The 24,725-nt window shown below is 37.2% G+C and overlaps 1 protein-coding gene across 11 annotated transcripts in view; it reads left to right on the forward strand.

The window, feature by feature from the left end:
* The window catches only part of PTPN13 (protein tyrosine phosphatase non-receptor type 13), a 173,585-nt gene that overhangs the window by 132,137 nt on the left and 16,723 nt on the right, over window positions 1-24,725 (forward strand). For 6 of the 11 annotated variants that reach the window (XM_081127218.1, XM_081127223.1, XM_081127227.1 and 3 more), the window contains 17 exons: window positions 487-950; window positions 1,978-2,124; window positions 3,376-3,469; window positions 4,106-4,191; window positions 5,462-5,624; window positions 7,237-7,451; window positions 7,568-7,666; window positions 9,628-9,989; window positions 11,179-11,353; window positions 12,679-12,837; window positions 13,890-14,061; window positions 14,162-14,372; window positions 17,236-17,306; window positions 19,543-19,604; window positions 22,016-22,109; window positions 22,790-22,927; window positions 23,019-23,107. In XM_081127218.1, the coding sequence (XP_080983344.1) occupies window positions 487-950; window positions 1,978-2,124; window positions 3,376-3,469; window positions 4,106-4,191; window positions 5,462-5,624; window positions 7,237-7,451; window positions 7,568-7,666; window positions 9,628-9,989; window positions 11,179-11,353; window positions 12,679-12,837; window positions 13,890-14,061; window positions 14,162-14,372; window positions 17,236-17,306; window positions 19,543-19,604; window positions 22,016-22,109; window positions 22,790-22,927; window positions 23,019-23,107 (2,801 nt within the window). The remainder of the gene's footprint in view (window positions 1-486; window positions 951-1,977; window positions 2,125-3,375; window positions 3,470-4,105; window positions 4,192-5,461; window positions 5,625-7,236; window positions 7,452-7,567; window positions 7,667-9,627; window positions 9,990-11,178; window positions 11,354-12,678; window positions 12,838-13,889; window positions 14,062-14,161; window positions 14,373-17,235; window positions 17,307-19,542; window positions 19,605-22,015; window positions 22,110-22,789; window positions 22,928-23,018; window positions 23,108-24,725) is intronic. The other 5 variants (XM_081127222.1, XM_081127219.1, XM_081127228.1 and 2 more) reach the window with 2 other exon arrangements.

The raw sequence follows: 24,725 nt of genomic DNA on the forward strand, positions 1-24,725 counted from the left end.
GTCTTACTTAGGAAAGCTTTCTTAAGTAAGCTTTTGATAAGGACTATATATAAAACTTTCGGAGTTGCCTTTCTTGGTAATTACTTGGAGTAACTGGTAGGACAGTATAAAGCAAGTGTATGAATAACTAAGAACAAGGATTGTTGGAGACCCAAACTAGCTCTAGTTAGGGAATCAAAAAAGTCGTCACAGAGGAGACTCACTGGAAACAGGTCTTACAGAATGGACATGGGGAGCTAAGGTGAAAGGGTACACATTTCCATAGACGTTGCCTCAAGAATGACAGAGAGTGGAGCAAAGGAAACAGAACGTATTTACATTTGTTGGGTTCTTGTCATGGTTCCAGGCCCCCCGGGTCAGCTGTGGTGTACGTGTTATCCTGTGTGAAACCCTCCCAGCAGTCATCAGGGAACATCGTGCATGTGTGTAGGCCCAGGCATGTGTGTCACTAACCTGTTATTTTCACTGCTGGATTTTGACTTTTAGTGCCTTCTACTCCTGTGCACGTTGCCAATGGCATGAAAAATTACATGAAGAAACCTTCCTACATGCAAGGCAGTGCTATAGATTCCTCTGAGGATCACCGCTGGCCACGTGGTACCCTGAGGCATATCTCAGAGAGCTCGTTTGGGCTGCCTGGGGGGCTGCGGGAAGGAAGCCTGAGTTCTCAAGATTCCAGGACTGAAAGTGCCAGTTTGTCCCAGAGCCAGGTCAACGGTTTCTTTGCCAGCCATGTAGGTGACCGAACCTGGCAGGAATCACAGCATGGCAGCCCTTCCCCATCTGTGATATCCAAAGCCACTGAGAAGAAGAGGACTTCTACTGACAGTAACCAAAGCAAAGCTAAAAAACCAGGCATTTCTGATACAACAGATTACTCCGACCGTGGAGACTCGGACATGGATGAAGCCACTTACTCCAGCAGTCAGGATCATCAGACGCCAAAAAAGGCATGGTTTCATTTTAGTCTTTGTTGTTTTTTTAATTTAACAACGCAAACAACAGCAAATATATTATAGAGCAGAATAATCTGTGAACTACTTGCATTATTCCGGAAAGGAGGAATAATTTAAATATTATGCTACTAACTGCTACTGCATTTGATGCTTTCAGAGAAATAAGCAGCTTTAAATACTAACTCTAAAATGGCTATTATTCTGGGAACTTGTTACCTGATGACACAAAGGAATTAATAATCAGGTTATGATTGTTCTCTATAAATTGTTCACCTCTTGCATACCTCATGTTATAAGAGAATTTAATATCTGAAAAATATTGTTCCTAAATAGTTCATGGAATGACATTTGACTTATTGATAACCAAATTCTTGTGAAGTTCTGGGTATACAACAATAAGAACAACAACAATATAGAAAATTGCTCATTTCCTAGAAATGATATAAAGTTAAGCTCACATTCACAAGCAAATTCAGGAAAGAACCTTAAGCCCTTTTTTTACTAAAAAGCCAACATTCCTCTTAGAGGGTATGCCCTTATAAAAGGAGCTCAGCTGTTGTGCCTGTGTTTGTATTGGGTTTGTAAACATAAGCAGAGTAAAGATGAAGCTTACTCATCTTAATAACTTCTAAGTTAAAAGCTACTGCTTAATATATGTTGATTTTTCTTTTTTAAGGAAATGGGCATACTTTCTAAATTTGGGAGTCTAAAAAGCATTGAACAAGGATGATGTAAAAGCCAGGTCTGAACTGGGTGCAGGGCTTCCCTCTACCATATCTAGCTGTTTGGCCCGAAGCAAGCCCTTTAATCTCTAGACCTCAATTTCCTCAACCATAAAATATGAAAGCACTGGATTAGATGATCTCAAAGATCTCTTCCAACCCTCATGATATTTGAATCCACTCTATCCCTTAATATCTTGCTTTTTCTTAGTTTTTCTAAAAAATTCATATTGCATCTTCCAGTAGTAATTCATTTTGAGTCTAACAAGAAATCCTTTTGTTTGTTTTTCTTTGTTAAGGAATCTTCCTCCTCAGTGAATACATCCAACAAAATGAATTTTAAAACTTTTCCTTCATCACTTCCTAAACCTGGAGATATCTTTGAGGTTGAACTGGCTAAAAATGATAACAGCTTGGGGATAAGTGTCACGGTACTGTTTGACAAGGTTTTCAAATGTTTTCTCTTCTCCATTTCCAGCAGCCTATTGTATTCCAGTTTATTAACTGAATTGTTTTGCTTCAAAAAGGGAACTTGTCAAATACTTCCAAAATTAAAAATTGGACCAAATACTTCCAAACTTGAAAATTGGACCATATCTTAAAACTTTTTTAAAACTTGAGTGTACTAGTCATTTTTTCCTGTGGTTTAAAAGAAATTAGACAAATGATACATTTTCCCCATAAATTTCATATTTGCTTAATCTGACATAAGACCTGAAAAATATAAAATTAATGAGTATGCTTTGTACACATTTGATAGCTTCTGCATGAGCATGGAATAATACATTTTAACCTACATCATAAATAATTTAAGTCTAATGTATATTCCCTTTCTCTCCATAATGTATCTTAACTTATAAACATGATTAGTATTTTAAAATTACAGGTTCCCAAGGAATATATGTTCTTTTAAGGTAGTTAACATATGAGCATAGGCTACTTGCTAAAATTACTTTAGAGTTCTATTCATGAATATACTTTACCCTAAATGATAACATTATCATTTATGATATTTGAAGGATATTAGTTATGAAAAGTGGTTTAGAAATATAGAAATAGCACTATTAACATATCAATATCAAAAAGACCTAGTTTTATAGCACTTTTAAAAATTGATAACTCTTTTCCTTTTGCCTTTAACTTTAGAATTTTATCTTCCTATTGTAAAGGGAAATAAAAGCTGTATACCCATATGAGATGGATAATCTACTCATTACCTCTCATCTCCACTATAACCAAACTTCTCTACCAAAACCTTTCAAAACGAAAAAAAGAAAATTTTCCTTGACTTATGAGATTTGCTTTCAGAATAGCAAATATGATCAGAAGTATATTATTCCATCTGCTTTTTTTTTTCTCTGACAGTTAAATTCTCACACTAATTTTATATAGGTGGATTTTGTTTTCTGCTTGCTCATAATGCATGGTGCAGACTTACAAAGGAAGAGTAATTCTTCATATAGTCAAGGTCTGGCATGTTGTTATTTTCTGAATAAAGAGTTTTCCTGCAAAGTAATTGCTTTAACATTTGGAAAACAGCTAGAAATATTCTTGGGTATTGAAGTAATTGCATGTGCTGACATGCTGCGGGTGCTTTGGCTGATTAATTGAATGCTTTCTGGATCTCAGGTTTGACAAATGGGGTGGGAACTGTTTTGTATTACAAAACATTATTTTATTTGTCTTTTTCCACTTAGGGAGGTGTGAATACCAGTGTCAGGCATGGCGGCATTTACGTGAAAGCTGTTCTTCCCAAGGGAGCAGCCGAGCTGGATGGTAGAATTCACAAAGGTAGGGTATTGGGGGGAGGGGATTATATAGAGGATTATCACTTCAACAAATAAATAAGAAATTAGAAAGTTGATGTAAACCTTCAAAGTATTCATAACATAAAATAAGAGCGTACACCATTATTTTAAGATTTCAGCATTAAAACACTCCTTGATATCATTCCAAAAACTCTTTTTTTCCAGCTTATTCTCTAATATGAAAAAAATATCTTGGCAGTGTTTTAATTCATGTTTTGACACAAAATATCTTGACAGTGTTTAATTCACTTCCTAAGAAGCAAATTACCAGAGAATAGGAACAGGGTAGTACCCTTGTAAAAACACTGACATCTACATTTCTAATAAAAACTAACTAGGTTAGTTCCCTCCAGTTGCTCTACATTTGTAGTTCAATTTATCTTATACCATGATTTAAATCTGTTTTACAATATAAACAATATCCTGTTCTAAAATGTACCTAAGATTAGCCATAGAATTGGGAAAGAAATTAAATACACATTAAAGAAACTGACAGTTTCATCCAGAATTTGTCTGAGTCTCTCCTCAACAAATTAATACAAAACAAGACCCCAAGCTATTATAGAGCATGATTATATTTTATGATTTGCTTTTTTCAAAATGACTGCCTAATTTATAGGTGATCGTGTCCTAGCTGTCAATGGAGTTAGTCTGGAAGGAGCTACCCATAAGCAAGCTGTGGAAACACTGAGAAATACAGGACAGGTAATAGATCGTTATGCCAAATTTTTAAGATAACCTTAGAAGAACATACTAATGTGTGAATAATACCAATTTCATTGAGATCTCCAAATTTGTTAGTCAAGAATCCAAGCCTGATTTATATAAACATCCTAGTATTTTTTTCTTCCAAATTAAGAAGGAAGTATTATGACAAGAAGTTGTTTTGTTTTTACTGAGGAAACTGGCTTTCTATATCACATTTAGCCCTAGTATTACCAGAGATCTGACAAGAAGAATGGTGGAGATTGCATTTTTAAATTTTTTCATCGGCATCTACAAATATCTAGTGATTTTCACTTCTAGACTTGCTTTATCTTAAAGGATACAGTGGTTAGAGCATCAGCCAGTAGACTGAAGGGTCCCTGGTTCAATTCTGGCCAAGAGTACTTCCTTGGTTGCAGGCTGGATCCCTAGCCCTGGTCCGGGCACATGCAGGAGGCAGCCAATTGATGTGTCTCCCTCACATCGATGTTTTCCTCCCTCTCCCCCTCCCCCTCCCCCCTCCCTCTTCCCCTCCCCTGCCCCTCCCCCTCCCTCTCCCTCTCCCTCTCCCCTCCCTCTCCCCCCCTTTCCACTCTCTCTGAAAAGCTATGGAAAAAATATCCTCAAATGAGGATTAAAAAATAATAATAATAAAAATAAAGGATAAATTCATTTCGCTCAAATACATTTTGAGTCAAGGAGTTTACCAAATTATTTACAATGCCTTTATATTATTGTACAGTGGTGATTTTATTCTAATAGCCAAATTTTTTATAACATGTTTGTGTGGTTTTTTTAATCCTCACCCAAGGATATGTTTTTATCGATATTCAGAGAGAGAGGAAGGGGGGGGAGAGAGAGAAACATCGATGTGAGAGAGAAACATCGATGGGTTGCCTCTCACATGCACCCAACTGGGGATCGAACCCACAGCCTAGTTATGTACCCTAGCCAGGAATCAATCCCACAGCCTTTTGATGTACAGGACGATGCTCCAACTGAGCCACCCGGCCAGGGCATGTTGTTATTTTTATAATAGAATATTTTTCTCTTTAATCATCTTTTTATACAGAAAATTTTAAAAACTTGATTTTGAAATTTTCAGTCCCTTGCTTTTCTCCCTCTCTTTATTTTTCTCTCTGCGTATATTTTGGTAGACCAGGTATCTAACTTGAAATGATTTTGTACCATCAATTATATAAAGTCCTGAAAATGTATCTACTTTCTTATAATTTTTTTTAGTTAATAAAATACTTTTTCATTTCTTCAGTTGGTTCACCTGTTGTTAGAAAAGGGACAGTCTCCAGCATCCAAAGAACATGCTCCGGTAACCCCGCAGTGCACCCTTCCAGATGCGGATGGCCAAGGTCAGGTTCCAGAAAAAGTGGTGAAGAAAAAGGTTCCCGTCAAAGACTACAGCTTTGTCACTGAAGGTCAGGCCTTGGGGCACTTCCGCCTCAGCTTTCACTTATTCCTGCCTTATTCACTATTTGAGTTTTGCATGTTGGACCACAATTCATGCCTGAGTCTCTTTAATTATTCTTGTCAAGTGTAAATAATCTGGTGCATCAATACACTGAATTTTGAAAAGGGCATACAGTGGTACCTGGGTTTTTTAATGTAATCTGTTCTGGGAGACCGTTCAAGTTCTGAAACGTTTGAAAAGTGAGGGATCCACAGCCGACAGCTAGGCCTCAGGACCTTGCCCTCAGTGGAAGCCATGGGGCATGTTCGACTCCCGAGACGTGTTCGTAAACAGAAGCATTTCCTTCCGGGCTTACGGCTTTCCAAACCCGAAATGTTCGTCAGCAGAGACATTCAAAAACCGAGGCACCACTGTATTTGCAGCTTTTAGAGTCCAAAAGACTTTGGATAATGAAGTCATGTATGAAACAGATTATGGTCATATAATAGTGCCTTAAGTAGTTATAAAATTCAAAATCATATTTGTAAGAGGAAAAAAATATAAAATAATTGCTGAAAATGACTTTAAATGTATATGAAACCTAGACTCTTACATTTTCTATATTTGCATTTAATTTTATGGACTTTTCAAGCTAACCATGAGTAGAAATTTACCTAATAGATCCCAGATACTGCTCTTTCTTACAAACTTTGACAGCCCTTGGACATACCACTAATAGGTAGTAAAATAAGAAAATTAAGACTGATATCGTAGTGAACTTTTCCTAAGGCTACATGTGTTTATAATACAGGAGCCCCCTTTCTTCTCAGGTTCCACTTATCATCCTTTTAAGGGGCATAAATGTCCTTTACTTTATAAATGATAGTGGTGGTGTATAGTCATTGTTTGTCTTTTACTTTAAATTCTTATTTGATTACACAAATGTTATCAACTCTAAATTAGTCCCAAAGATAAGGAGAAAAAAATAACTTGGCCTATATTTTTCCTGATTATGAAAGTAAAATTACTATACACAGTTGATCTCACTGCCCTATTATATTCTTCATTTCTTCCGTCATTCTTCATTTAAATATATTTTTTTAAATTCTTTTCTGGTAATTGTTTTTAAATTTTTTGTTGTTGTTGGTGAGGATTTTCTCATAATGTCATTACAGTTTATTGGATTATGTTACACTGTACCAAACCTCAGAATGCCACCTTCCCCATGCCTCCTCTAACGTTTGTTGTGCTCTTGCCATTTCTCCCCCATTGCATACCTGACTTCCTCTTATTCTCCTCCTCTCTTGGATTTTTTCCTTCTTTTTCTGTTATTCTACAGTCTTTTAAAACACATGGGATTAAAGCATAATTTCATTTTCATAACCTTGATTTCAAAATCCTCTTTTCTGTTCAAGCAGTTGGTTCATACAGGTTAGTTGATTAGGTTTAGTTTTCTTATTGATAGAGAGTGTGAAGTAGGATTTGATTATAGACTAAGAGGGCAGTGAGTGTATATAAAGCTGTAAATATGGTGGGAAAATGGGCTTTTAAAAAAATGTGCCTAAAAGTATTTAAGTTTGTATGTTCATATGTATACATGTTAAGAATATTTAAATTTTTTAATTTTTTTTTTTCTGCAGAGAATACATTTGAGGTAAAATTGTTTAAAAATAGCTCAGGCCTAGGATTTAGTTTTTCTCGAGAAGATAATCTTATACCTGAGCAAATGAATACCAGCATAGTAAGGGTTAAGAAGCTTTTTCCTGGACAGCCAGCAGCAGAAAGTGGAAAAATTGATGTGGGAGATGTGATCTTGAAAGTGAATGGAGCCTCTTTGAAAGGACTGTCTCAGCAGGTGAGCCCCCAATATGTGAAGTGTGGCATTTTCAATGGTGAGATAGATTGACCTTTCAGGATGATTTGGCATGGTGGTTTAACTATAACTTCATTTGTCATTAATGGTCTCCCCAGGAAGTTATATCCGCCCTCAGAGGAACATCTCCAGAGGTGTCCTTGCTTCTCTGTAGACCTCCACCTGGTGTACTACCGGACATTGACCCTGCTCTTTTGGTAAGACCTCTGAAAAGTAACGCATATTTTTATAGACTATCAATTGAGTGGTTAATTCAGTTGCAGTGATTTCATATCTGCATGATCTGGATTTTATCCTAGTTACCTCAGCTAAGAGTATTATCTTGTGTGTGTCACTTAACCTCTGAGTGCATTCTGCATTTGCAATGTAAAGTAATTCAATTCACCTTTTCTTTTCTCCCGTCCAGTTCTAGAATTCTAGGATTTTAGGAATTTGTTTTCTAACCATAACTAGAAAAAGACATAAAATAATGGTTACCAAAACCTTCTGTTTATTTCTTCATTTAACCAAATTGGGAAACATAATCCTCATTTTGAGCTAGATTAGATAAAAATGAGAATTATTTAAGATATTTTGCCTTTGTTTTTAATACTGAAATCACAGAGTAGGCAATATGTTTGTTCATTTCCCTTTCGTATGTTAAGGAATAGCCAAAGGATCCAAAATCTATTTTGGTGTTATTTATAAATTGCATACTGATAGGTAAAAATCTGTACATAAATGCATAATAATGCAAATGAAGAAAGAAAGCCTTTGTCCTATCTACTTAAAATAGTGTTCCACCCTGGCTGAGTGGCTCAGCTGGTTAGAGCATTGTCTGTACATCAAAGAGGTTGCAGGCTCAATTCCAGTCAGGGCACATACCTAGGTTTCACGTTCAATCCCCAGTCGGGGTGTGTACGGGAGGCAACCAATCGACATTTCTCTCTCTCTCTCTCTCTCTCTCTCTCTCTCTCTCTCTCTCCCCCTCTCCCTCCCCCTCTCCCTCTCCCTCTCCCTCTCCCTCCCTCCCTCCCTCCCTCCTTCTCCCCCTCCACCCCCCCTCCCATTTTCCCTCCCTTCCTCTCTCTTTAAAATAAATAAACATATCCTTGGGTGATGATTATAAAAAGAGATAGTGTTCCACTACCAGTTAACGTGACCCCTAGGTATGAAAGGCAGGAGTATCTGGCCCAAAAAACTTTAACCTTTGTATCAGAGAGAAGAGGAGTGTGAGAAGGCTATTAATAGGAAAGTAACATTTCCATAAGTTGTGTTATAAATAGCATTTTAAAAGACTACGTTGATTTGGGGCACCAGATAGGAACTGGTAGAACTCTTGATGAGTATATAAATTGATATAATCTTTCTGGAAAGCAGTCTGGAAATATTTAACAAGGCCTTTAAAAACATCATCTGTGTTGATTATAGAAAATTCTATTTCTTTTATATAGAAAATTGCAAGGAAATAACGAGAAACCCAGGTGAAAGTCTACATATAAAGAAGTTTTCCTAGATTTCTATTAATAGTGTAAAGCTAGAAACAGCTCTGTATCCAATAAAAGGAGAATTCTGAAATCAATTAAAGGTATAGACATCTGTAGAATTATTATACAGTTTTATGTGGTGGTTTTCAAAGCATATTTAAGGACCTCAGAAAACACTCATGAAAACCTAAATTTTGAAAGTAGAATACAAAGTAAAATATATACTATAACTCTAATTCAGATTTAAGGTATAAGTCATACAATATTAATAGTTGTGGGGGGTTTTGTTTGTTTTTTTATTTATATTTTTATTGATATCAGAAAGAGGAAGGGAGAGGGAGAGACAGGGATAGAAACATCAATGATGAGAGAGTCATTGATCGACTGCCTCCTACACGTCCCCCGCTGGGGATCGAGCCCGCAACCCAGGCATTTTCCCTGACCGGGAGTCCAACCACGACCTCCTCGATCCTAGATCGATGCTCAACTGCTGAGCCATGCCTGGCTGGGCAACAGTTGTTATTTTTATGTATGTTTTTTTCTCTAGTGAGTGTAATTAGTTTAATTATCAAAAAAAATAATTGAATATTTGAATAGAAAGTGCTGTTGTTCAACATGTCCGCTTTCAATTCAGTGTTCTAAAGTGAACGTGAGCTGTCACATTCTGATCTCCATACATGTGTCTGTTGCAGACCCCACTGCATTCTCCAGCACAAGTGCTTCCAAACAGCAGCAAAGACCTTTCTCAGCCAGCATGTGCAGGGCAAGGCACCAGCTCAGACGGAAACGAGCTGCCTGACAGAAGCAAGAACGAATGCCCGTCCTCGTCCAGGAGGGACAGTTACAGTGACAGCAGTGGGAGTGGAGAAGACTCAGTGAAAGCTCCTGCAGAAGTTCCCGATATGAGCTGGAGTTCAGCTTTGCATCAGACTCTCAGCAACGTGCTGCCACAGGCACAAAATCAACACGAGGCGACCAAGAGTCAAGAAGATTCCATATGTACCATGTTTTACTATCCTCAGAAAATGCCCAATAAACCAGGGTTCGAGCACAGGTATTGTCAATATTTTAATGCGCAACACCCAGAGCAACTGGTGGTTGTTAGTAACAGGAGGAGCAACCTACGTTTTTCTAAGAATGAAATGTGCCTGTATGTGAACTTGACGATGATTAAGTAGATGATGACTCTGTAGGCTATCTAACTGTTGTGACTGTCCGTTTTAGTTAGCGAACCAGTAAGCTCTCTAGCCATTCAGCCTGAGCCTTGCTGCTCTCTTGAGCATATTTACTAAAAATTGGGAAAGTTTTTGTTTGTATCTCACCATCATTCATATTACTTAACAGAAAGAGAAGAAACCTATTTAGACAGGGATGGGGTGGGAGAGTAGAGAGTAGAAATGTAAAACGAAGTGGTGTGGAGGAAAGGGTAGAGAGTTTGCATAAGGTAGGATATAAAAGAGTACATAAGATGGGGAAAGGAGAAATAATTGAAAACATAGAGTCATAAAAAGAAAACTACAGCCCTAACTGGTTTTCTCAGTGGTTAGAGCATTGTCCCACGGACTGAAGGGTCCCGGGTTTGATTCCGGCCAAGGGCACGTATCTTGGTTGCAATTTCAATCCTCAGCCTGATCAAGACACGTGCAGGAGGCAACCAGTAGATGTTTCTCTCTGTCTCTCCCTTCCACTCTCTCTCTGAAAAGCAATGGAAAAAATAACCTCGGGTGAGGATTTTAAAAAAAAAACAGAAAACTACATCTATACCTTTAATAGTTACTCATACATTTTACTGTTTGGTTATATCTTTGTATATATCCAAGTCCAACCATATTTATTCAAGTGTTTTTTTTTCCTGTTGTATCATCCAAAATAACCAAAGGAATAAGACTTATTTTTTTTTTCTTCTCCTTCTAATTATATTGAAACACACATGGGGCTTCTGATAACATTAGCCTCAGCCTTGAATTAACAACTAGGAATCAAAAGTATACTTATTTAATCTGTCTAACTGATTTGTGTATCTTAAAGAGCTTCAAAATAGAACCTAGACAGAGAATAAAAATTGGTAACATTGGCATATAACAGATGTGAAATAAATTCATTGTCCAGAGTCAAATAAAAAGTAGCTGGATCTCAATCCAAAGCAGACATGAATATTTATTGAAATTTTCTCTTTGCAGCACCAACTTACTATATTGACATTGAAATGTAGTTTTAAAATCCTTGCTTCTTTGTCTCTGTAGTAATCCTCCTTCCCCTCTGCCACTGGATGTGACTCCTGGGCCACCCCAAACAGACTCTGTTTCCACTAATTTAATAGATAAATACCATATACGTCACAATTCTGAACCAACTAGACAAGAAAGCTTGACATCTTTGAAAAATGATTTGGAAAACCACCTTGAAGACTTAGAACCGGTGAGTTGTTTCCTCTGTATAAGAAAATTCCAAATACAAAAAGAAAATTCCATAGTAGTCACACAATCTCCCTTTAAGAAGAAGACTGTCTTTTAGAGTATTTTCATATTCATGCCCAGTAAATAGATAACATATCTGGTATGTTTCTCTGCTGAGAATTCGGGGAAAAAGCAAAAAGATTTAGGTGCAAATTCTGTTTCTACCACTGACTTGCTGCTACTTAACAGGTGCCTGTGGAAAAATTACTTAATTCTTCTGAGTTTTAGAGTTTTAGCTATAAAATGGGGATAGTAAACTCATACAGTTGTGGTGGGGATTAAGTGGAATAATAGACATAGAGCATCTGATTCAGTATCTGTTACTTGCTAAATTATGATGAATCACCTATTTAATTTTTAATCAAGACTGAATAAATTTTTTCTCCTCCATACTTGTTTTTGTGCGCTCAGATGGATTCCTTTACATTGTACTAATAGCTCTAGAACTTCTAAGCCTACAAATTCAGTTTGGAAGCCAAAATTTCAAGAATAATATCCTTTACATTGATTGAAAGTCAGTCTTTTTCAATACTATTTTTATTATTCGTGTAATATATATTTATTGTAGGAAAATTAGAAAACTGAGAAAAAGATTAAAACTATTATCTCACCACCCAAAAGCCATAAACATTTGGGAGTTAATCTTTCCAAATACTTTGTTTGCCTATAATTGTGTGAGTGTGTGTGTGTGTGTGTGTAGCATCTATATCTTCAGTTTCATTCTCAGCAATAGAGTGAAAATAGTCTTTGAATGATTCCCTTAGAAATCTATCATCACCCCAATAAGCTATAAGAAACCTTTATGTGTCAGCTGGAATCTTTTTAAAAATTTTCATACAACTAAATACATGTGATATTTAATCACCCAAAGACTTCATATTAAAAAAACAAAACAAAAAACTTATTTTGTGGCTCTTGGCATCTATCTAGGTTTTCTAGAAATATATGAAGGATTTTCTGAACCTTCTCTTCTGAAAGTATTTTTTGATGATCAGGATATAGCCACTAATGTGTCCTTGTTTGTTCTGAAAATACAAGAATTGGAGCATGAGTAAGTTCTGTCTCAGATACCTCCAGACAAACACATAATGTATTTAAACCCAACTTTTACATTGGGGGGCATTCTATCTGGAGTTGAATAGACCTGGCTTCTTTATTTGGAGAAAATAAGTAACCTTTTAAGGTTTGGTTTCCCCCTCTGTTATTCAGTGGAAATAATAGTCATCTTTCTGTTTGTCTGTAAGGCAGAATAGATGTCCTAAAGGAATCACTGTTTTCTTCCCTCAGGAAGTAGAGCTCGTCATTACCCTAATTAAATCGGAAAAAGGAAGCCTGGGTTTTACAGTAACCAAAGGTAATCAGAGTATTGGTTGTTATGTTCATGATGTCATTCAGGATCCAGCCAAAAGTGATGGAAGGCTAAAACCCGGGGACCGGCTCATAAAGGTGAGACTTTACGTGGAATGAATTTGTGCAAATGGGGCCAAAGAGCAAGCCAGGGCTGGAGAAGGAAGAACAAGAAGGCTGAGTCACTGTAACATTCTGTTTCTCTTTGGTTTATGTTTCCCCTCTTCACCTCTTAAAAGTAAAGGCCTTTATATAGTTAACAGTTTGAGAAATGCTTACAAATTCTCTTTTTAATTTGGAAGTCCCTTTAATCTCAGTTAAAGCATTAAACAAGCTATCTTGGGTTTCAGGGACAAAGTTTCTTAAATTACTATAAGGATAATTGTCCTATATTAACAAAAAAATGATACATTTGTTAAGTATTTTACATTATTATTTCACTTATAATTACTTGATCATTGTGTTTATAATTTCCACAGTACAGGGTATTACCAATAATTAGAGACCATTCTTTTTTTTAATAGTTGGTTGAATTTTTTTGTTGTTTTAAAGAGAGAGGAAGGGAGAGGGAAAGAGAGAGAAACATCTATGTGAGAGTACAACATCATTCATCTGCCCCCTGCATGCTCCCTACCAGAGATCAAGCCTTCAACCCAGACATGCCCTTGACTGGGAATCAAACCGGCAACCTCCTGGTGCACGGGACAATGCCCAGCCAACTGAGCCACATTGGCCAGGGCTAGAGACCATTCTTTATTGTGAATCTCTTACTGGCTAATATATATTTTATAAGAAAAAGTCAGGGCAGTGACCTTCAACCTCTTTCATCTCTTGGCACACATAAACTAATTGCTAAAATTCTGTGGCACACCAAAATATATTTTTTTCCCATCTGACCAAAAAAGTACGTATATAATTTTGTTTCATTCACACTGGACAACTATCTTGTTGGCTATTGTCATTTTTTTATTTGATAATCTAAGGGAAAAGAGGTTAGTACCCCTGAATAAATAGTCAGGTATTGCATGTTTTAAAAATTCTTGTGACACACAGGTTGAAAATCACTGAGTTAAGGGGTTTGCTATATTTTCTTGGCAACTTCTCTGTTCCAAAAATTATAATCTTACTTTTCCGCTTTCTCATTTTTGTAGGTTAATGATACAGATGTTACAAACATGACTCACACAGATGCAGTGAATCTGCTCCGAGCTGCACCCAAGACAGTCAGATTAGTTCTTGGAAGAGTTCTAGAATTACCCAGGATGCCAGTGCCACCTCACTTGCTACCTGACATTACATTAACGTGCAACAAGGAGGAGTTGGGTAATGCAAATTCAGGCTTTGTGCAGTGTAATTTTTCTTGGCTAGACTAAAAGTAAGTACTCTTAAGGCTAAGAAAACAAAATTTTTTCATTCCCTGCAGGTTTTTCCTTATCTGGAGGTCACAGCAGCCTTCATCAAGTGGTATATATTAGTGATATCAATCCGAGGTCAATCGCAGCAATTGAGGGTAATCTTCAGCTATTAGACATCATCCACTATGTGAATGGAGTCAGCACACAAGGCATGACCTTGGAAGAAGCTGAGAGAACATTAGACATGTCGCTTCCTTCACTGGTGTTAAAAGCAACAAGGTACTGCTCTGCAATTATTAGTGGGTTTTATTTGTGTGTGCAGATGCATTTCAGGCTGTTGATTTTATTTATGTTCTCTTAAAAAGATATTCCTGAATTAGTAATTCACAGACTAAACTGGAAGAATTTAATCAAGTTAAACAGACTTCCTGATGACATGAGATTCTCAGAGCACTTTAAGCAGATTCCTGTTGAGATACGTGTTCGCAGTTATTAATAGGGTGGCTACCACATTTGTCAGTTAGGATGTTTTCAGTTGCAAGTAACAGAAAATACCACTCAACTTGGTTTAAATAAGAAAGGGAATTTACTGCCTTATATGTTTAAAAAGATTGTGTAGTCATCACGTAAAATTTGATTAGGCCTCTGGCTCCATTTCTTTGCTGTCTTCATTTATTCTCTATTCTGTATATATGTTTCCTGCATGATAGTCATGTGTGTGTCAGGTTCATGCCACACACCTGCATACTACACCATCCAGAGCAGTCTCCAGAAGTGTCATCAATCACAGTGGTAAAGCAAAGACTATGTGCTGACTCTTAGACCTAAATTAAGGCCAGGCTCTGACTTGAAGCAAAGGACAAGAACGTATTGATTGGTCTGGGCCAGTCGTGGCCCACTCCCAGTGTTGGGACAGTTAGCCCTTCCTACATCTCATGTCTGCAACCAAAGAGGCATAGAATCACCACATCCACTATACTCATAACAACTTCATGTGATAAGAAATGCTAATAGCAACTTTTCTTTCACTTAAAAATAAAATAAATTGAAAAAATATATGCATTACTTTCCAATTACTACAAATATAGTGGCTTAAAACAACAGAAGTTTATTGTCTTAATGGTCCTGGGGGTCAGAAATGCCAAGTGGGTCTCAATGGGCTGAAATCAAGGCAGAGCTGCACTCCTGCAGGCTCCAGGAGATAATCCATTTCCCTGCCTTTTCCACCTTCTAAAGATTATGGTATTCTTTGGCTCATGGCCCTCTTCTGTCTTCAAAACCAGCGATCACAGTGCTCTGCTCTGTCCTTACATCTCTTTCTCTGACTTTCTGCCTCACTCTACCATCTATAAGGACCCCTGTGATTACATCGAGCCCTGCCAGATAATCCTAAGTAATCTTCTCGTCTCTAGATCCTTAATTTACTCACATCTGCAAAATCCCTTTTGCCTTGTAAGGATCCATATTCACAGGTTCTGAGGATTACAATATACACGTTGTCGGCGGGGAGCATTATCCTGCCTCCCACATGTTCATAAATCCAGGCTTTCTAGATGACAGGCTTATATTATATGAAGGGAAGCTTTACATTTATATCTGTGATACATGATATGCCTTTCAAAATATAGGAACTATTAATTTAATCATTTGATAGTAAACTTATTTGTTCCTTCTAAACCTTTAAGTCAGAATGTGTACTTTTTTCTTGAATGTAATACCTGACCATTTTCTCTCATATATTTCTAAAAGTTAAATTGGGCATAGTTATCTTCATAGATGCAGCTAAATGTTGCTTAGTGGGGAAGGAAAGGGTTCAAACAACCTGGAAAATATTGTTGTGAAAATTAACATCTCTCTTAACCATAGAACTAGTGAATTTTTTCCCCTCAAAATCAGTACAGCATCTGTACTTTAGCTTTGAAATTACTTTCTTTTTTCTTCTACTATTATCTTTTTGGAGTCACTAAAGGTCTGTAGTAGTGGTAGTCCCAATTGCTTTCCCCTCTGTGCTTCGTCTAGCTCTCTCTGCACTGTTGTATATGTCTACTGTCTTTAACATCCACAGGGTAGCAGTAATGGAGGGATGTGTGTTTATGGTAATTATCTGTATGTCAGGAACTGTAAAGGGTCTGTGATTCTGCTCTACTTGCAGGCTAATAAGTTAGCCAGTTATTGTTCCTTGCATGCTGGTCGGAGATGTGAAACTCCAGGATTAGAGACAAAATACTTAATGCAAATGGTATTGGTGTCAGTTCCAAACATCCTCTGAGTGCCACGGAGATGACATATGTGGGTCTAGTGGATTCCTGCACGTGCAGTGGGTTGTATCATAGGAGAGGAATACTTTAAGAAGAGCCTGGGAACCTGCATCTTTATGGTGGCCTGATGAAAGCCTACTTTTTGTTCGGGAAAAGAGGTTATGTCATCCCTCAAGCTTGCTCCCACAAACAACCTTGAAAACTGGCCCAGATAACAAGTGGTCATGGCCTTGCATTTCTGGTTCACCCAGGAAGAATATGCAGGGATGCTTAGGGCCCAAGGCAGATTGCCTCTCTCAATTCTGCATACCTTAGGCAACCTCCCTTTTTTCTCAAATATTGAGAACAGTAATATTGCATACGAATCCTGTTTCCAAGGTGCTGTCTTTTTTTACTGTTTTTCACATTGGGTGGTATTACTCTTCTTATAATCCTTTGAATATACATATTTTATCTAGATTTTCACTATAAATAACTTAAAAGCAAAAAACATACCAAGGGCTTAAGAGTCATAAAACAGTGATCTATGATTTCTAAGTTATCTTCGAACTATCACTTGAGTGACAGAGAACCAAGTTATTAGATCATGAATATTACCAGTGTTTGAAATGAGAGAGGAAATAAAATGATATGTTGAACTGAAACCCAAAGAGAGATTATATAAAGAAGTGATTCTTAATCATTTTGGGGTCAAGAATATTTCCCTTCAGAAAATACGTAGATGAAGACTGATAAAATTTTGTCTTCAGCTTTAGGGGGTGCCTAGACCCCCTGAAGCCCATCCAAAATAAAAATCTGTAGTCTGATTAACAGATGGTTCAAAGGATATTTAAGCAAGTATCTTTAGTAATTTGCAATTGCCTTCTCATTTTTTTACAACACAGAGATGGTCAGCCAGTGATCCCAAGTTCCAAGAAGTCTGCCATTTCAACTCCAAAGTCAACCAAAGCCAATGGTAAGAGCACATTCATTTTATGATACACGTAGTTATGGAGAAGTAACTGTCTTTTTCCCAGAAGCACGTATGGTGACTATCACTAAAATGTTTTTATTGCCTTTGCAGAGTGTTTTGCAGGATCTCTGTCTACCTTGTAAGGTTATAATGAGCATTAATACAATAATATATGTGGAACATCACATTGATTGTCACATAATAATTTATTCACACAGTTATTTAGTATCTGTGCTGAGCACTGTTCTGGGAATTGTGAATATGGCAGTGAGAAAACAAAGTATCTGTCTTACATTTTAGCATCATAGTATAAATTGTAGAACTAGTGGTTGTGGCAACAGTTAACCTTGATTTAATGCTATTCTGCACTAAGTATTCTAAGTGCTTTAGTCCCAACAACAACCACCCTGTCACACTAGTGTTGTTATTATCCTCATTTTACAGAAGGGGAAATGGACGCACCAAGAAGTTTGATAACTTGCCTAAGCTCATAGAGCTCACTTCATATATAACTAAACTTTTAGGTTATCAGGTAGTAGTACCTAAGTACGAAAAGTAGCTAAAAGAAACCTCACTAAGATTGCAGACGTAGTTTATCTTCTAAAAGCTAGCAGATCTGTTACTTTCCTCCTCTGTTGTTATCTTGAATACCTTCCTTCTATCTACTCTCTAATAGTCCCAGTTCACATTAGAGTCAGACTATCTTCTAGAACAGCACAGAGAGCATTTTTCTAGTGACCCCTGGGAAGACTCCTGTTTGTAACTTTCAAAGCTAATGAGAGTAGCTATTCCCTGCCCCCGTTGTAGAAACTGCCTAGTGATCTGTCTTTATGGGTTTCTCTTACTTGAATCCCATAGAACTAACTCCTTTATGAATCTGAAAAATCATATAGTACCAATAATAACTGTCTTGTCATGAGGGGAATGTAAAATGGTAAAACCATTTTGGAAAACAGTTTGATAATTTCTTAAAAATTTAAATGTACACCTACCATATGATCCCACCATTCCACTCCTATTTGTTCACTCAAGAGAAAAGAAAGCATTTATCTTGTAAATGCTTTTCTTTGTAGTAGCCAAAATTGTAAACCACTCAAAGTCCAAAAATTGTTGAATGAATAAACCAGTTGTAATATATCCAAACAACGAAATACTATTTAGCAATAAAAATGGTCTGTTGATGCATACGGGAACATAATTAAAATAACCTCAGATAAGTCTGTTGAGTGAAAGAAGCCACATAAAAAAGAGTTCACACTGTATTATTCCATTTATTCAAAATTATAGAAAATGCAAATTAATCTATAGTGATAGAAAGCAGGTCAGTGGTTGCCTGGAGACATGGGGAGAGGGCAGTTCGGGGAACCGGAGGGAGCAATTGCAAATAATAAACTATTGTGTTTTATGCTATTCTATTGGATTATTTTGAACTAGTGGTTTGTTATTAGTATGCTTTCTTCATTATTTTTCCTAGAAGTTTAATAATGTAGTATATCTTCTGTAAATAACATTAAAAGACATTCTTGGGCTCTTTCTAACATCATCCACAAGATTATAGAAATTTATCCCTAAAAATTTATTGCATCTTTCTAGGTGGAATTATTTTTAGATCATTCTCAAATAGAAGTCCTTGAATACACTTAACCTGTATTTTTCTTTTTTCTTTTCTTTCTTTTTAACTTTTCCAAACTCTACCGTATCTCTTTAAATCTCTTGAAAATATAATTTAATGAATCACATTATTTTTAAATATGACTTTAATTGTAAGAGAAACAATCTTATTTTAATATATGTATTGAATTTTTATACTGACAACTAAGAGTTCAAATTAACATTTAGTTTGGACATTCAAAACTTGTTTTACTGTGTTAAATCGGTAGTCTGAACAGCTTGCTATCTTCTCTTAAATAGTAAAGTGAATCTAGTTCATGACCTGTGATGTGTCTCCCATTTGGTTGGGATAATTCATATTCAGTACCTCACACTAGAACCGTTCAGCCTGAACTGAGCTTTTATGCAGGCTATTTTCTTTTAAGAAACTGGCTTTTTCCTTGGGATAGATAAGTCCTTCGCTAATATTAGATTCCATCTAATTGGTAAATCACTTTGTGACATAACCTCTTTTAATGTACTAATAAATAAGAGCATGTACAGGTATGTGGGTTTTCTTTCATCATTTTGATGCTCCTACTGTGGTTCTGACTGACTCATCCCTTAATCTTTACGTTGTCCCTTTGAGGTCACCACAGTGTGGAGCCTTGTGGCAAGCCTGCCCTCACTCCTAATGATTCGTTCTCTAAGGTAAGTAAGAGGCTGCCTTCTTCATGTCCTACTCCCTTATCTAAATAACCAGCTGGTTTGTGTCTTGAACCAAACTGATTTCACATTTAAATATTTGCCTTTTTAAGAAACATATGCTGATAATAGGAATATATATCAGTGAGCAAATAGGCCTTGCTAAGTAAAGCTCACATCGTCACGCCCCCCCATAAGTAACTCTACTTTATTTGGCACATGCTCGGCTTCTAAATAAGCTAATTACTTAAGTAGATAGCTTTAGCACCGGGATTTTTATTAATGTGCACAATTCCTTTGGTTGTCTTAGATACCCAGAAAAGAAGCTTGTAGTTAAGAGTGAAATTGGTCCTCTGGGTTAATGTTGACCAGCAGTGACTCGCAATGACAAATCTCTGATGCGACTGAGGAAAAACAGTAGTGGCAAAAGACAAAGGCTTACTTGCTTCTTGAAGGACATAGGAAAGGCTTTGCCAATAATAAAAAAAAGACCCTGAATCATTTAAGATTAGCACAGAGAAACCTGGTGGTGATTTAACTAACTATTTCATCACATAACTAAATTCCACTTTAGGCTCTCTCGTTAAGGCTACATGTATGCCCATTTGTTTGACTAACATTTTGTTTAATAGTTTTCTTTTGGCATGTAATGTATGTTCTAAAGTAGTGACAGCCAGCCCTGGCCTGTGTGGCTCAGTGGGCTGGAGCATCGCCGCGTACACCAAAGGGTGGCAGGTTCGGTTCCTGGTCAGGGTACATACCTAGGTTACAGGCTCAACCCCCATTCGGGGTGCAGATGACTGTTGTTTCTCTTTCTCCCCTCCCCCTCTCTGAAGTCAGTAGGAAACATATCCTTGGGTTAGGATTAAAAATAAAGTAAAATAATCACAGTGGGATCTTCATTCTGTGAGGGGGTTTGATCCCACACACGGCCTGCAGTCTTTCTGAACCTCACTATTTGAATGTCTTTCCGTGTAAAGTCCAGAGCTGAGGCATTACTCTTCTTGTAAGCTGAAAGTCTTATCCTCTCAACAAAATTTCTGGACGCGAACTAGACCGAGTGCAGGAGGAGAAAATGGATTTAGCACCAGAAGCCCACAACTCTGTGCCTTTCGTCTCGCTTTGTTATCGCAGACTTGCGACACGGTTTGTCAAGGCCTGAAAGATAGTGTGCAGAAGAATGATTAGGCAGAAAGGCCCAGAACACAACAATAGACGTTCCTCGGCATTTGTATTTTGCGGCTGGAACGCAGCGGCGTTCACTGCTCTGTTTATTCACTACTTCAGTTGCACGTAGCTGAAGCAGCTGAACTGGTGCGTGTTGAGTGTTCGTCATGCTGTGTGTAGTGCTTATTTTCTTTTTAGATATCACCATGTTGTTGAAAGGGAGAAGGGTAGAGTTTCTGTTTATATTAACATAAAACTCTAGAAACTACGACTTCTGTTATTCATAGCTGCAAACACTTTTGGTTGGAGCTAAAATCTTCCAGAAAGCTGCTCAAACAATATTCTGTCCTTGAATACGAATGTCTGTCCTATGAATTTGTTATAAAGTTTGGGGTTTCACAATCCAATGAAACTTTTTGACGTCATGTAACTGCTATTTATGAAGAAATGATTTTATTTCATCTATCATCTCTACTTTTTATCTTTACAGAGTAAAAATCTTCAGAGCAAATATCTTTTTTTGCATAAAGTTATTTAATTTATTCTGATTATTTAACTTTGCATTTTTGCCAATTCATTTTTTGTCAGTAGTCTACCCACCATGAATCGCTTCACAATTTACCCTTGAATTAAAAAGTTACATTTTATTATAAATAATTTATAGTTATGAGCCCATTGTTATTTTTCTTAAATTGAGATGAGATTTAGACTAGATCTGAAAGTCTTTATACCTAACTGTTGACCGGGGCACTAAACTGGAATTTATGCCCATGTAACAGCTTCACAGATACTTAAAAGGTGGATTTTCCCTCTCTTTCCCTCAACTTCTAAGTTTAGTAGTCCTATTAAACTTTTCTGAAAAGTTCTGTGAATGACAAGCCATATAAAATATGCCTCAAAAAAGAGATTTCCACAGTCAAATAAGTTTAGGAAATTCAGCATTATAGATTTCTCTTATGGCAACTCAGAATTTCTATTAGTAAGCATTGTGAGAATTCTTAGAATAAAAATACTGATTTAATGTTTAATCTCAGGTTTCCAGACTTGATGATGGGAAGTTCCATCCCCTTTACACAGTTTATAGCACTGGTATTTTCTAAAAACATGTCTAAGGTGGGGAGATATAAAATGGATTTTGTACTAAGAAAGGGGGATCCCCGAAGGACATCGAAGGGCAATGTACAGTCCTCCCTAACCCTGGAAGCTAATAAAACAGTGAACTAACGAGTTGCTTTGGTTTTATGCTTTAGGTTAATGGGGAAGAAATAATTGAAGTTTTGTACCCTGAAGGAAAATGTTCTACTGATCAGATGAAGGGATCAGCAAATTTGATTCTGTCCAAAGGTAGTTTTCCAAATCAGTCATCCAGTTTCTCTAAATGCCCTAATAATTCAGGTAATAAAGAAATATTAGGTCCCTTCTCTTATTTGCCTTACTTGTTCCTGTAGTTGGTTTTATTTTTTTATAGTTGGTTTTAAAAGGGCAGATTGTTGTTCAAAGAAATAGAAGAACAATATAAAATTAATTATTGTTAGCTATATTACTGTACCAATATCCAGGATTCATTCTCATCTCTAAGGTTAAAACTATTTTTAAATGATTGAAAAGATAGCTGTTTTATTTGATAGTATTCCTCATATTCTTGGAGAAACAATTTACAGGCTACTTAATAATTGAGAAATTTTTTCTTGGGTACATTTGGGGCGCTCTATCATATCCTTAATCTTTGTAACATAATTTGAGTTTCTTTCAAGAATTAACAATTTTGGATTAACTTAGGAAAATAAGCATTAAATTATTAATGTCTCCTAAAAAGGCGTATCACAGACATCGACGCTGGTTGACTTTGTAAGTTGCGTTTGTGTGGTCTTTTGTCAGAGCAGCCAGAGTAGTTCTAGGTCTAAAAACGATAACCCCCGTTAGTGTGATCCATTCGTCTAGTCACGGCCACTTTTCAAAGTGGATGCTTCAAATTATATCAGTATTTTAAAAGTAAAACCCCATGTGAATTGCTGTTTTTCAAGAGCCTGATGCGCAGGAGGATGATATCTATGACGACCCTCAGGAAGCCGAGGTGATCCAGTCCCTGCTGGATGTCGTGGACGAGGAAGCCCAGAACCTCCTAACCCAAACCAGCGCGGCGGGCAACGCCTGTGCCCCAGGTAGCGGAGCGAGGGAAGCAGCTGGCCCTGGGGACGGGCAGGCCGCTGGGCTGCGTGTTAACCCCTCCCGGCTTCTTTACTTCTCTCCCAGGCGCACTGCGAGCCAATGGGAAGCTATCTGAAGAGAGAGCAGAAGACACAGACTGTGGTGGATCGCCTTTACCTGAGGATTTTACGGAGGTGAGGGTCGCACCTCCCTAGGTCAGCACTGTGGGAAGCCGCACCGAGTAGAATTCTCTGTCTCCTTCCTTTAAAACGCGCTTTCTCTGCCCAGGCCTTACCTCTCCCTTACTCCCAGTTTCCCTTTTGGACATGAGGTAAAGATAATATCCTGATGGCTGCTTAGTGTAACCGCAGTAAGAATGACAACTCATGTCATTTACTCATTTGGGAGAAACTTATCTTTAAGTCTTTTAACTTCTTTTGGTGAAATTTTCCATTCAAGAAAAAAGGTATAAAAAAAAAACAACCATGTGATTTTTTCTTTTTCTTTTTGGATATCTTTTTTTTTTTTTTTAATTTATTTTTAGAGAGAGGAAGGGAGAGGGAAAGAGAGAGAGAGAAACATCAATGTGAGAGCAGAACATCGAAAAGCTGGCTCCTGCACGCCCCCTAGCAAGGATCAAGCCCACAACCCCAGGCATGTGCCCTGACCAGGAATTGAACCAGCAACCCTTCGGTGCATAGGATAATGCCTAACCAACTGAGCCACACCAGCTAGAACTGGGTGTTATCTTTTTTTCCTCATTCATTTTTTTTTTAATATATCTTTATTGATTTCAGAGAAAAGAAGGGAGAGAGAGAGAGAGAGAGAGACAGAGACACATCAATGATGAGAGAGTCATTGATCGGCTGCCTCCTGTATTCCTGCTGCTGGGGATCGAGTCCGCAACCCTGGCATGTGCCCTGACCGGGAATCGAACCTCGATTTCCTGGATCATAGGTCAATGCTCAACCACTGAGCCACGCCAGCTGGGCTGGATGTTATTATTTTTACACCAAATAAAAGTTGAGGCCCTGGGCATATAGCTCAGTTGGTTAAGGGCATTGTCCCGATGTGCTGAGGTTGTGGGTTTGATCCCCGGTCAAGGCACATACAAGAATCAACCAATGAATGCATAATAAATGGACAACATATCGATGTTTATGTTTCCCTCTCTCTCCCCCCCCACACACTTCTCTCTTAAAAAATAAAAAAAAATGTTGAGAATTCCAAGATCCCATTCCAGTTAATACCTAACCTTGGTAGAAAATGTGGCTTTTATCTTTGAGTGCTCCCTCCTGTCCCTCATGGATTCTTGGTCTTTTAATTACCATAGAAAAATTGAATTCTTCCAATTATTTCATGGGTTTGCCATGATTACTTTGAGATTTCATTTAAGACTTGTTTAAAAAGACTCGACATCATCTGAAGTTATTGCCTGTTTTACTGAAATATTACATTTAGGGTGAAAATTGAGGTTAATTTCATTTTTTACATTTAAGCATCATCCTATCCCAGTGAAAGAATCATTACTCAAGTTTCTGCAAATCAAAAAAGAAAGAAAGAGAGAGAGGTGATTTTTTTTAAATATAAATTATAATGCATGGTTCTAAATTTGGTTCTCTACTATTATTATCCTCTTTCCACAGTAGTACATAAAAATCCACCTCATGATTTCTAATACCTTTCCAATATTCTATTACATGGATATACCTTTGTTAAATTGGCTCTTAATGAATTTTATTTTTCATATTTATTATAAACGACAATCCACAAAGATTCCTATTTCTTTATACTATAAACTCTCAGGATTCA

The sequence above is a fragment of the Miniopterus schreibersii genome (assembly GCF_964146895.1).
Source record: "Miniopterus schreibersii genome assembly, chromosome: 1".
NCBI lineage: Eukaryota > Metazoa > Chordata > Mammalia > Chiroptera > Miniopteridae > Miniopterus > Miniopterus schreibersii.